The sequence below is a fragment of the Chiloscyllium punctatum genome, chromosome 44 (assembly GCF_047496795.1).
Source record: "Chiloscyllium punctatum isolate Juve2018m chromosome 44, sChiPun1.3, whole genome shotgun sequence".
NCBI classification, from domain to species: domain Eukaryota; kingdom Metazoa; phylum Chordata; class Chondrichthyes; order Orectolobiformes; family Hemiscylliidae; genus Chiloscyllium; species Chiloscyllium punctatum.
The window spans coordinates 35,269,131-35,283,219 of NC_092782.1; the positions used below are offsets into that span (position 1 = coordinate 35,269,131).

The 14,089-nt window shown below is 40.6% G+C and overlaps 1 protein-coding gene across 7 annotated transcripts in view; it reads left to right on the forward strand.

The window, feature by feature from the left end:
- LOC140466870 (voltage-dependent calcium channel subunit alpha-2/delta-1) overlaps positions 1-14,089 on the forward strand; it is a 662,544-nt gene that overhangs the window by 199,691 nt on the left and 448,764 nt on the right. For all 7 annotated transcript variants that reach the window (XM_072562612.1, XM_072562611.1, XM_072562615.1 and 4 more), the window contains exon 4: positions 10,107-10,166. In XM_072562612.1, coding sequence (XP_072418713.1) covers positions 10,107-10,166 — 60 coding nt within the window. The remainder of the gene's footprint in view (positions 1-10,106; positions 10,167-14,089) is intronic.

The following is a 14,089-nucleotide window of genomic DNA, read 5'->3' on the forward strand; positions in this document are numbered from 1 at the left end:
AAATGCAGACTAGCTAGCAATGCCCACATGTCACAAGTGAATAAAAAAGTGAGGCCCTTTAAGGGGTAATTACATTAATCAGACACTCACAGTACGTCTAAAAGACAACTGTTATCACAGAATTCCTCCTGTGAATCCCAAACATTGACCCCTACTGTGGAGTTACAGATCCTCCAGCAATCTTGAACATGTTATTGAACAGATTAGTCTGAGTAATGGCTGTAAAGCAGAACTTATGTCAGCTGTACTTTAAGATTTCACCTCTGTTCTACAACTCTCAAGCACATTCCAGAGTCTCATAGCTTAGGGGAGCTGCACGCCTCACGCCATGGACTATAACATTTGCACACCATTATCCTATAGGCAATACTGTCTTTTTTGAATAATGTAGGGTAATGGGACAAACTGGAGTAATCAGTTGGACTTGGAGTTTTGGGTGGATGACACTGAGGCATTTGTTGATTTGACATTCTTCCTACTACACTTACAGTCTCCTACGGAATGTGTTCTAAATGGCAGCATAAATCTGGTCTATGATATAAAAGAGGCATCCCATTGTCCTCCTTGTCAGAGAACTATGTGTTCTGCTGTTTGGGTAATGATACCTAAGTGTCATATATGTGTATGCTTTGACTGTTCACTGTTTACTGAGGTGCTAAGGAGACTAGCATCTCTATTTTGATTTTTGTAGCTGCAGCAAAAATTATAGTCAATCACACAGCTGATGACAAAAAGTGAACTTTTTTTATTCTCCCATGTGATGTGGGCATCACTGGCTGGGCCAGCATTTATTGCTCATCCCTAACAGCCCAGAGAACAGTTAAGAGTCAACCATATTGCTGTGGATCTGGAGTCATGTTAGCCAAACCATACAGTGAACCAGATGGGTTTTCATGGCAATCAATAGTGGTTACATGATCACTATTAGACTTTCTTTCAATTTAAATTTTTATTGAATTCAAATTTCACCCACTGCTATGGTGGGATTCAAACCCATGTCCCATGAACATTAGGTTGGTTTTGGGATCCCAGTGAGAGTACCATAATGCCGCCTCCTCCTGCGACATTTGCGAATGTGAGATCCTCTCTAAAATGAGGCCACTTTTGTGCCCTTGTAAGGTTTTGTTTCTCCTTTCCATCCCACTACATCTGGGTGCAGACCTGGGTATAGGGGGTCTGTCCTGAACTGTCTTGCACCTGGGGTATAGGGGGGGTCTGTCCTGAACTGGAACTGGTTGGTCTTGGAGATTTGGGTGGATGACGCTGAGGCATTTGTTGCTTGATGGAACAGGCATGCTGACAGAGCAATAAAAGTGAAGTATGGTAGATGACAGAGATCTGAAATTTAAAAAAAAAGTTAGTGCTGGAGGAACTCAGCAGGTCTGATAGCATTGCGGAGAGAATAACAGAATTAATGTTTTGAGTCCAGAATGACTCTTCTTCAGAATTCCATGTTCTGAAGAACAGTCATATTGGCCTTGAAGTGTAGAGACACAACAAGAGGCCTACAAAACTTGATTCACACAGATGTAGCACCAGCTGTAAAAAAGGGAGACTATTCCCCTAAAGTGTACTGTTCACACCATTCATAGAAAAAAAATCCATCTTTGAAATCTACTGCAAGCAACACATTTTCAATTTGTTTTTTGCGGGTGACATTCTTCTCATTTATCTGGGAATTGTAAAAAGTTCTATGCTTTCTGCACTGCATGTCAGTATGAAATCCTGGGATCAGTTGTAGTGCAAGCTAATTGAAGAACGCTGATGGTCGTGCAACAGATCAGAACAACTGCCTAATATTTGCACATACATTGCTCCCATCTCATGGCTTCTCCTGAGTGTGATTATAAGGGCTTTCCTGTTTGTAGATAACCTAGCAATTGGAACACTGAAACCCATTTTATTGAGGGCCTGTTTTATTTGTCAATGAAGTGTGTTGTCTGCCTCGTTAATATGGATAGGGTTTAGATCTTTTCGAACCATCCGGTTCCAAGATGTTACTACACAGGTCTGGTGCAAGTGGGTCTTCAGCCTGGGCCTTCTGGCTCAAAGTTTGGGACATTACCACTGTACCACAGCTTATAGTTAGGATTAACAGTGATCCCCAGTAATATAAAGCACCCGTATTCTGAATTGAATCAATTCCCCATAAGCTTCTGCCGATATATTTTCCAAGGCTTATAATAACAAGGCCAACGTGGTCACACCTGAAGGAAAATTGTCAATTGGGTAAGATATAGTTAACCAAGTCATTTCTATCTTTATAGAAATTATTTGTGTTGCTTAATCTTAACTATGCAGTTCTATTTTAGAGTTGGGCCTAATAATTAGTTCTAAAAGATGAATTCCAAAATCCAATTTCAGTGTGTTTGTCAACTCCAGCTCTTGGGTAATATATGTATCTGTTCTTCCTGTGGTAGAGGGGAGAATTCTCTTTTGCTCCGTGCCAAAGGTAGTTTTAGTTGATTGATTCAAAGAATGGTGACAGTGCAGAAGGAGGCCACTCAGCCTTTTGTGTCTATGCTGGCTCTCTGCAAGGAAAATGCACCTTGTAATGCAGCCCTGCTGTTTCCCCATGGCCCTGCAAATTTTTTTCTCTTCATGTAATGATCCACTTCTCTCTTGAAAGCCACGATTGAATCTCTCAGATTCTAACCACACGAGGAAAGATGGTTTTACATATTAAGTAGCCATTGTTTTCTTTTGCCAATCACCCTAGTACAGTGTCCTCTGGTTCGATCACAAAAAGTTGACTGTACCTTTTAAAATTCAGCTATACTGTTAATCAACCTGTTCAAACATGTTATGATGCATCTGTAACTCGGATAGGATTGAACCCAGATCTTCCGGCCCAGAGGTAGAGACATCACCAGTGCATCACAAGAGCCCTTAAATCACAATTGATGAGAAGCATGATTGACAGGACTTGAACCTGGCTTCCGAAGCTATATTATCATTCTTTATGAAGATAACATGGCCTTTTACTTATTTCATTTACTATATTCCTGTCAAAAAGATATTTTACTGATTTGAAGTCATTGAACAGTTGTACCCACAGTTAATTTTGATAGTTTTGTTTGACTGGAATTCAGAGCAAAAAAATAATGAAAAGGCCTCACTTTAATCTTGATAACAGTTATTTTCTGAGCACTATGTGTGTGTTGTTTCCTGTTAATCAAATTCTATGAATTCTGCCATTTTTAGACCAATTACTGGACACAATTTGTGTGGATTGAAAGCAGTTTTGGCTTCAAGCCACAGATCATCAGATAGTTTTTCGGATCCTTTCACCCAAATCAAATTTAAGCCAGTAGTCTCTTGGCTTCATCTTATCAGCTGAAAGTTAATTATACCTAATCCGAAGCAAAGCTTAAAATCTTCCTGCACTAAAGTTGATACGGTAAGCATTGAACATGAAGATCCTTGCCGTGATCAGATCAGCATGTTTGATAAGCATGTCAATAATTCAAGTTTGCTGCAGTAAATTTGTTTTTTTTTGAAGCAGTCACAGAAGCAAGACCTTTATGTATATGTGATTCAATGAATTTCCCACTGCTGTGACTGCTTAAAGTATTATTTATTGCAAACAGATGTGATGGACCATGATAACACCATGGTTACAGGAGCATGAAGTTGCATAAATAGAAGAATCTTCCATTATTAAATCTACTATTCTCTGCTTTTTTACTCAAAGTAGAACAGAAATAGTTGTGGAGGCAAATGCGCTCCATAATTACGTTTTAAATAACTTTGTAATACCTTTTAGATTTTATTGTTAATTCGCTGCTTAAAAATTGTTAAATGCTATCCTTTGTGCCTCCACATTTCTGAATTGCGTTGTGGCTTTAATGACTATAAAGTTATAGAAAATCATTTTGACAGATCTTTTGTGAAAGACCTTGACATTTTGAAAGGTGAAGGAACCATTCAATCAGCGACAGATTCTGCTTTATGTTTGAGCATTTTGTCATGGTTTTAAATAAAGCCTCATTAAAATAATAGTGATAGATATCCTTTCCCAGCTGTGCAGCATTAGTCCAATCATCTTTCCATTGAGGCCCTATTGTCTAGATTGCTGATTATTGATGGTTAACTGCACATACACTGCAATGTTTCATATATCCTTGTCAATATTTGACATACATGGAACAATCCAATACTGAAAATGTTCTATTGTAGACTTTTTTGAACTGCATCCAACATTCAGTTTCAAGCCTTTTATGGAATAATCAGATATTACTGTCAAATTCAGAAACCATTATTTTTGCTGTGCTTCATTATGTTCCACCTTTTGAATCGAACTTAAAATGAAACCTTAAGTAATACTTGACTTTTTGTTTCAAATGAGATATCACAATAATAAAAAGCTGTTCTGAGAGTGACAAGGGAGTGGACAAAATGTGCTCATATTATGTGCTATCTGACCCTTACATGGACGTTAGATAAACATTTCCAGGCTTTTAATGTTGGGAATAATGATTAGCTTGCAATGCAGAACATATTCACTGATATGCTATTTCCTGTTGAAAGTTAGGACATTTTGTTGTAGCTGAATCAAACTTCCTATTTCTAAATTTACAATAATCATCCATAATGTCAGTATATATTGAAGAAAGGAAATGTATTTTGTTCAATGTTTGTGTGTGTCCCTCTCTATTCTTAAAACATTACTTTACACTTCTCAGAACCTGTCTGTTGTTGATTGAGCCTTTTCCAACTCTCTGTTCATGTCTGGACTGGAAACGTGTTTTTATGATGTGAAATTTATATTTTTATTTTCTACCATGATGCCCTATTTTCTTGTTCTGTTTCAAATTTATTGTTGAAACTGTGTTCAGCTGGAAAAAAAATTCCAAACACTCTGACTTTCTTGATTTTGATTCTTTGTGGTAATGTCAACTGGCAGTTTCTACTTCCCAATCAGTTTCTGTTTTTTGTCTGATCCTTTGCATTTACCTCTTCCACACCCCACTCTGAAAGGGGGAAACAATTAAATTCCTCTCGCACGTTGTTCTCTCCTTGTGGTGGACTAAGATATTCAGTCAACGCTGAGGAGAGAACAAAGTGCTAGAGAAATGCAATTGTTTTCTTTGTTCAGAATGGTGCTTGGAAGAGGTAAATGCAAAGGATCATACAAAAATAAACAGATTGCTGGTGAAGTGCAGATACTGTTATGTTAAAAAGCACGGTCATCAAGTTGCTGACACATTAACAACCTTCTGCAAATATAGTGACCAACACTGTAACTCTGTTCTCCAGATGTAATGCTGAGGTGAGAGATTGTTTTTGAAAACAATTTTGCCTCATGGATACCCAGCGTTGAGTTGCAAGGTCTATTCAAAAACTATCCCATTTAGCACAATGGTAGTTCATACTCCATGGTGCAAGCTGTCCTCAGTATGAAGATGGGACTTTGTCTCCACAGGATTATGTGGTGGTCACTCCTACCAACACTGTCATGGACCAATGCTTTTGCCATATACAGGTTGATGAGAATGAGTTCAAGTTTATTTTTATTTCTTTTTGGTTCCCACACCACTGGTCGCAGACCCACTTTGGCATTTATGTTCTTATAGACTCGACCAGCCAAGTCAGTAGTGGTGTTGTCAAGCCAATTTTCTTGATGGGACGTTTAAGTCCTGCACCCAGAGTACATTCTGTGCCCATATCACTCTTGGTGCTTCCTCCAGTGATGTTTAGCATGGATGAGTACTAATTCATCAGCTCAGTGGAGCGGTTCGTGCTGATCAGCAAGAGGATTCCTTGCCCATGTTTATCTCATGCCATGGGATAGCCTGTGGCTCAGAATCAATTTAAAGGATTACCAGGGCTGCTCCTTCCTGAATGTATACCACTGTTCTCATCCTTCTGTTGTGTCTGTCCTGACAGAACATACAAAGATGAAAGTGAGGATTGTAGTTGCTGGAGATCAGAGTTGCAGAATGTGGTGCTGGAAAAACACAGGCAGTCAGCCAGCATCCGAGGAGCAGGAGAATTGACGTTTTGGGTGTAAGCCCTTCATCAAGAATGATGCTTGTGGGCCGAGGTGGTGGAGAGATAAATGGGGGGGGGGAGGGGTGGGGGGGGAGGGGGGTTGGGGCTGGGGGGAAGGGAGCTGGGAATGCTATAGATAGATGAAGGTGGGGGTGAAAGTGATAGGTTGGAGAGGACGGTGGTGGAGAAAAGTGGGAAGGAAGATTGAGAGATAGGACTGTTCAAGAGGGCAATGCCAAGTTGGAAGGTTGGTACTGGGATAAGGTGTGGGGGAGGGGAAATGGGGAAACTGGTGAAATCCACATTGATCCCAGGTGGTTGGAGGGACAAAAGGTGGAAGGTGAGGTGTTCTTCTTCCTCCAGGTGTTGGGTGGTTAGGGTTTGGCAATGGAGGAGGCCCAGGACCTGCATATCCTTGGCAGAGTGGGAGGGGGAGTTAAAGTGTTCAGCCACAGGGCGGTGGGGTTGTTTAGTGTAGGTGTACCAGAGATGTTCTCAGAAATGATCCGCAAGTTGGCGTCCAGCCTGGGAACATACAAAGTAGAATGGTGATGGTGGTGTCTGGGATATGGCAAGCTATATTTTTGTGACTGTTCCTTAGCTAGTCATTGAGAGAGCTTTCCCAATTGTAGCACTGGCCTCCAGATGTTGGTAAGAGGCATTCTGCAATGTTTACAGGGCAATATTAGCTGTTGTTGTTTTTTCAGGTGCCTAGATCATTGTCTAGTGGTCTGTTTTTCAGTACTTTTAGTGGTTTGATACAACTGAATGGCTTCTTAGACTGTTTCAGAGAGCAGTTAAGAGTCTACTATATTGCTGTGGGTCTGGAGTCACGTTTAGGTCAGATCAAGTAAAGATCTTCTTTTCTAAACAACATCAGAAAACCAGATGGGGTTTAGTGATTATCAACAACATTTTCATGATAATTATTAGACTTTTAATTCCAGATTACTTTTCACATCCAATGACATATGTGGCGGTTATATAACCTTGTTCTCATTTTCAGTCTCGTGCAAGATGAAGCCACAGGAAATTGTTTCTGAATAAAGTTAATGTTTTCCTTTCTTTAGCAGAAACTGTATGTAATCTTTAGCAGCATAACTAAAGAAAGGCGATACGAAAAACCATATTAAGTATTCATCACATTGTTATTGATGGAAATTTGGTACCTAAAGCTATTACCTGCATGACAATACTAACCAAATTTGAATATTAATTTGTGGGAAATTCTTTGATACTTTTCTCAGACATTCAAGATGTTTTAAAAACACAAGCTTTCTCGTGTTGCTCCTTCTTTCAGCTCAGTGTCTCACAAGGCTGTTTTGCTGTCACTCACTTGCTTTCCTCTGAAATCACAATCACTTGGCACTGACTGAATCTAATGCACAGTGGCAGAGTCAATGAAAACTATAAAGCAACAGCAGTATTGATATAAACTTCATTTGATCTTGGTGAATGTTCACAGAATTGAGATTACAGAATTTTTTGGCATATTTTCTTCATTAATATTCAAAAGACCTTTTGGACACTTCCATTTGTCAGAAGAAAATAGACACAACTTTGACAAATGGCAAATTATTAATTTATCTCTGTAATTTCCTGCAGTACCATCACTTCTCCTTGCACATTCAACTTAAACCCTTCATGACTCTGATTAGAAGTTAATCTAAACATTCTTCACATCCCCACAATTTGTGCCACTATTGGTGACTATGCCCCCCTGACCAGGAAAGCCCAAATCTCCCTAATTTCCCTCCTGCAACCCTGTGCCTTATTCACCTCCTACCTCTGTTAGTTCAGAGTGTACATTTTTTCCCAGATAGTTGTGTGAAATGCTTTGGAATGCTAAGACTTTGACGCTTTTTCAGTCCAGTGATACATGAGGTAGTCCCAACATGTACTTATGTCTGTTTCTAGTTGCAATAGGTTGCCTGTTTAAAAAAAGAAAATGGCTGGAGAGACAGCATACTGCTCCAAGCATGATTGACCAGGCGCCTCTCCTACATTTGCCACCTGCCTATCAGAAGGTGGATGGTAATCAATCTGTTTGACTATGTTATGAATGCCCCTTTCATGGTCAACAAGTCCTGAAGCTTCTGTCTCAAAGGCAGGGTCCCCTTTCACTGGTGAGGCCTAAGACCTCCTATTTTCTACTTCGAAGGTGTGATGTAAGTGTATATGTATTATACATATATTTACTGATAATACATAAATGACATTTGAGTATTTAAAACCTCCATCACTGTTGGAACTTACCTTGCAACAAAGAATTTCTTACAGTTGCAAAAGGTATTCCCACAGGCAAATGCTTTTGATTGTTCAAAGTATCTCAGATCAGTCATAGAGTCATAGAGATGTATAGCATGGAAACAGACCCGTCGGTCCAACCCATCCATACTGACCAGACATCCCAACCCAATCTAGTCCCACCTGCCAGCACCCAGCCCATATCCCTCCAAACCATTCCTATTCATATACCCATCCAAATGCCTCTTAAATGTTGCAATTGTACCAGCCTCCACCACATCCTCTGGCAGCTCATTCCATACACATACCACCCTCTGCGTGAAAACGTTGCCCCTTAGGTCTCTTTTATATCTTTCCCCTCTCACCCTAAACCTATGCCCTCTAGTTCTGGACTCCCTGACCCCAGGGAAAAGACTTTGTCAATTTATCCTATCCATGTACCTCATAATTTTGTAAACCTCTATAAGGTCACCCCTCAGCCTCCGCGTTCCAGAGAAAACAGCCCCAGCCTGTTCAGCCTCTCCCTGTAGCTCAAATCCTCCATCCCTGGCAACATCCTTGTAAATCCTTTCTGAACCCTTTCAAGTTTCACAACATCTTTCTGATAGGAAGGAGACCAGAATTGCATGCAACATTCCAACAGTGGCCTAACCAATGTCCTGTACAGCCACAACATGACCTCCCAACCCCTGTACTCAGTATTCTGACCAATAAAGGAACACATACCAAACGCCTTCTTCACTATCCTATCTACCTGTGATTCCACTTTCAAGGAGCTATGAACCTCCACTCCAAGGCTCCGTTCAGCAACACTTCCCTAGGACCTTACCATTAAGTGTATAAGTCCTGCTAAGATTTGCTTTCCCAAAATGCAGCACCTCGCATTTATCTGAATTAAACTCCATCTGCCACTTCTCAGCCCATTGGCCCATCTGGTCCAGATCCTGTTGTAATCTGAGGTAACCCTCTTTGCTGTCCACTACACCTCCAATTTTGGTGTCATCTGCAAACTTACTAACTGTCCCTCTTATGCTCGCATCCAAATCATTTATGTAAAGGACAAAAAGTAGAGGGCCCAGCACCGATCCTTGTGGTACTCCACTGGTCACAGGCCTCCAGTCTGAAAAACAACCCTCCACCACTACTCTGTCTTCTACATTTGAGCCAGTTCTGTATCCAAATGGCCAATTCTCCCTGTATTCCATGAGATCTAACTTTGCTAATCAGTCTCCCATGGGGAACCTTGTTGAACACCTTACTGAAGTCCATATAGATCACATCTACTGCTCTGCCCTCATCGATCTTCTTTGTTACTTCTTCAAAAAAGTCAATCAAGTTGGTGAGACATGATTTCCCACACACAAAGCCATGTTGACTATCCTGAATCAGTCCTTGCCTTTTCAAATACATGTACAACCTGTCCCTCAGGATTCCCTCCAACAACTTGCCCACCACTGAGGTCAGGCTCACCGGTCTATAGTTCTCTGACTTGTCTTTACTGCCCTTCTTAAACAGTGGCACCACGTTTGCCAACCTCCAGTCTTCCGACACCGTACCTGTGACTATCGACGATGCAAATATCTCAGCAAGATGCCCAGCAATCACTTCTCTAGCTTCCCACAGAGTTCTCGGGTACACCTGATCAGATCCTGGGGATTTATCCACTTTTAACCATTTCAAGACATCCAGCACTTCCTCCTCTATAATCTGGACATTTTGCAAGATGTCACCATCTATTTCCCTACAACCTATATCTTCCATATCCTTTTCCACAGTAAATACCGATGCAAAATATTCATTTAGAAGAGACTGAAATATATTTCTTGCACCAAATTTAATGGACTGCCTTTTGTGTTTTCTTACAGAGACTTGCTCGTGCTGCAGAGGATTATCAGGTGCATCATGTTTGGCAAGAAGAATTTGGGGTAAGGCCTTAAGTCTCCTTTTGTTTCTTCCTGAGGCTATCCTTCAGGGGTGATTCTGTGTCTGGCCTCCTTGTGTTTGTAGCAGGGATCCACAATTGAAGGGCACAATGCATAGTGATTGAAAATCAATGTCTGTCTCTTTGAGTTTTATTTTAAGATTTGTTCAAAGCTGTTGAGGTGTGACCAGTTGTCTGTCATCCATCAGTGACCTACTTTTCAGTATTAACTACAAATTTGTTGTTTGGGCATTTATATTGATCGATCCAAATGCAGTTAGTTATTAAATGTAGGATTCTTTACAGAAACAATCTGCTATGCAGTCAGGGCTGTGCATCTGAAACCAATAGATTGATATTTGTGCTTTGTTTTGAATTTGGTTAAATCCAGTCTCCACTCTCCACCCCCAGGCACCCACTCCATTTCTCTGCTCCTTTTCTAGATACCAGGGCTACCCAAGTTCAGGGGTCATGAGTTCTGGAGCAGCAAATGTCATGATGGAACTTTGACTAAGTTATAACAGCTAACCTCCCACTCTCACATACAACACCTGTTGTCTCAGGCCCCCCTCCCCCACCTCAATTCTCACTGAGGGGCCACGATGGATTTCAAGACTCAAATTGGGGTCACTGTGGGAAAAGTTCGGAAAGCTTTGCTGTGGACTGAAGCTGGATTTTCCTGTTCATTGCTCTTAACCAATGAAAAGTGCAGAATTCCGTTTGTTTGCATGCTGCACAGGAATTTTTCGGGGTTTCTTATTATAAGCAGGCTTTTGTCTGTGCCTGTAGTAGGCTATTATCAGTGTTCCTACCTTAATGACCTCTCTGCCATAATACTGGCAGTCAAGCTTGTCTTCTTTACACCAGAGGGTCTTTGGCAGTCCATGGGATACATTAAAGATTTTCACGTATGCTATGCTCTTTTCTCAGGCTATTCAGTAGCCTTAGCAGCCTCCAGTCTTTTGTCTACTTATTTTTATTGCTTCTGTTCTCCCCTCCTACACAGAAAATGCCTGGCAGCCAATTTAATCCTTGATGTGATGGACTGGCTTTAGACCAAGAGCTCACTGTGGGGAATTGCAGCTTACTAATAATGCAAGTGCATGAACCTTTCTCTGATATATTGTGCAATTAATATCAATGGATATGAATGCAGATGGAATTTCAAACAGACCTAAGATGCTGCTAAAAGGGCAGACCACATCTGCTGGATGAATGGTTCGATTTCACAACTAACATTGTTGAGTGATTCAAATAACATCAAAACCTCGAAATCACTCCCATCGTCTATGGTTTTATCAGGATGCAGAATGCATGGGTGTATTGTTCCTGCAGTTTGTTTTTAAGTGAAAGATGGTGCATGGTAACTAGCTGAGTGGAAGAATTATGTTGGTAACAAAATCGCTAACTTTATCAAGAGACAGGATAATTGACTGCTAGTAAGTAGTCGGCTTATTTTGTGCAGTATTGATCTATTGAAACTGAATGCTGACATTTTATTTAGCTCTTGTATCATCAATTATTTTAACATCCAATGGATTATCCATTAATGTAGTTTTCCATATAAATTACTGAGGTAAAAATCCACTAGGATCTTGGAAGTGAAAATATCTAAAGGAGCTGTATACTACCCAGTATTGGTGTTTGTAATAATTGCATTTTGTAGTGGGTTTGTGCTTTCCCTCATCTCGTGGTTCTCAGATGGAAATCTGATGGTTGCATGATCTTTGAATCTGATTAACTTTGTGCGAAGTGATTTTTTTTCATATTTCATTAGCTCATCTTATGCAGACAACTGTGACAAGCATGTCTGTGATGTATCCAGCACTGCTCAGTCAATAAGCCCGGGCCTGAAACTTCGGCCTACTTGATGAACGTGCTTTTTTTTGCTGTTTGCATCAGCCATTAGTTGGGATTCAGTGACCAAATTTCATGCTACCAGTAGCTCTCTGGTTGCTCAAGTCCACTCAATTCCTTGGCCTAGAGGGAAGTTGTAGAAGAGGGCAGCCACTGTAAGTGTCAACTCAACAAATTAAGGGCTTTTTAAGGCCCATTGTTGGAGGCATCTGTGATTTTCCTGTCAGCTTCAAGGTCCCAAGATGAGATGGGTAATTAACTCCATTGTCAGATAAGAATTGATCTAACTCATTTTTAAAAATACTCAATGCCCTAATTTCCACACCTCTCCTGGAAAGAGACTAAGGACTCCCAGACAAAACTAAATCTCTTCTTCTCTATCTTAAGTGGAAAAGTCATTATTTTTATGTTGCTTATCTCAACAAAGGGAAACATCCTTTCAAGTCCCTTCAGGATCATTTATCTTTAATATGATCACTTCTCATTCTGCTATATTTGAATGGATACTGGCCCAACCTATGCACCTTTTTCTTATAACTTCTTTATTCCAGGAATCAGTCAAGTAAGCCTTTCTGGACTAATTTTAATGCTATTGGATTATACTCAAATCCCTTTACAATAGACAAGAACATTAAATTTGTCTAACCAATCATTTGCTGTAGTTGCAAACTAACTTTGTAATTTGTGTACCAAGTTGCCCAGATGGAATCTTCTGAATCATTGAGTTCTACAAACTCACTCTATTTAAATAACATGCTGCTTTTCTGTTCTTCCTGCCAAAGCATGTAAGTTAACACTTTCCCACATTATACTCCATTGGATGATCTGGTCATTGATATTGTGTGAAAGAAGGAGATTGAGGCAGATGATCAACCATGGTCTTGTTGAACAATGGAGTGTGGTCGGTGGGTTGAATGTATTGTCCTGTGTCTGATATATTGAGAATTAATAAATGAAGAACTTAAAGACCATCAGATCATCTTAATCTCAGGTGCACTGATGTTTGCAAGAGGAATGTGAACATTTTTAGTGTTGATATTATACGTTGCAAAGAAGTCAAAATTGGAGGAACACGTCATTCCTGAAGGGTTGTAGGGCTGGACGAATTTACAACAATAAAGATGGAGTGATGCCACAAAGCAATTTAAACACAAAGTGAACTCTACATTTGAAAAGGTGAGGTGTGCAACCTGTAAGTGTCAGAGAGGTGATTGGTGATTTGAACTTTTCTGAGAAAGTGCACAGGCTGGAGGTTGGAGGTTGGTTTGGGATGCAGTATAGGCCAGAGGGTGGGTGTTTGTCAGTGATACAGTACGGGCTGGAGAGTGGAAGTTTGTCTGGGATTGAGTGCAGACCAGAGAGTAGAAGATGACAACCAGAAATGCATTGGAACAGCAAAGCCTAAAGATGACAGAGGTATGGTTGAGAGTTTCAGCGCCAGGTGAGCTGAGACAGGGTGGGGGCAGAAATAAGTATCTTTATAATTGTGTGAATCTTCGGTCAGACACTCAGCGTAGTATCAAATGGATACCACAGTTTGGTTCAAAGCACAGAGCATCTGGTGAGGGGTTGAAATTAGTGGCAAGCTGACTCAATTGATGGCAGAGTGCAAAAAAAAAGCAGTATTTAACTGGAAGAAATTTAAGAACTGTCGGCCAGGAAACTGGATCCTGCAATTCTTCATACTTTTCAGGAAAAGAAAGATTAAGAGGAGCAAAATTGAAAGACAAAACAGTGAACATCTACTCATCCTTATTAGTTTATCCAAATATGGCAAACTGTACAGATTTGCATATAATACATAGCAGTGAGCTCCTTGTTGGTCTACTGTCAAGAAGAGAGGTAGGAGGACCAAGTCTGATCAGATCATTTTGAGCCTGTTGTTCACACTTCCCCTGAGGACAGAATGTGTCTTGTGCACGCACTACTTGTTGATGCTGTGAAGAATGGCAGAGGATGACCAAGTGCCAGGAGGTCATGGAGTGGCATCAGAGGGTCAGGCAGCCGGCAACTAGGACCCAGTACAATGCCAAACAATGGTACATAATTGAATATACCACATGCTCAGTC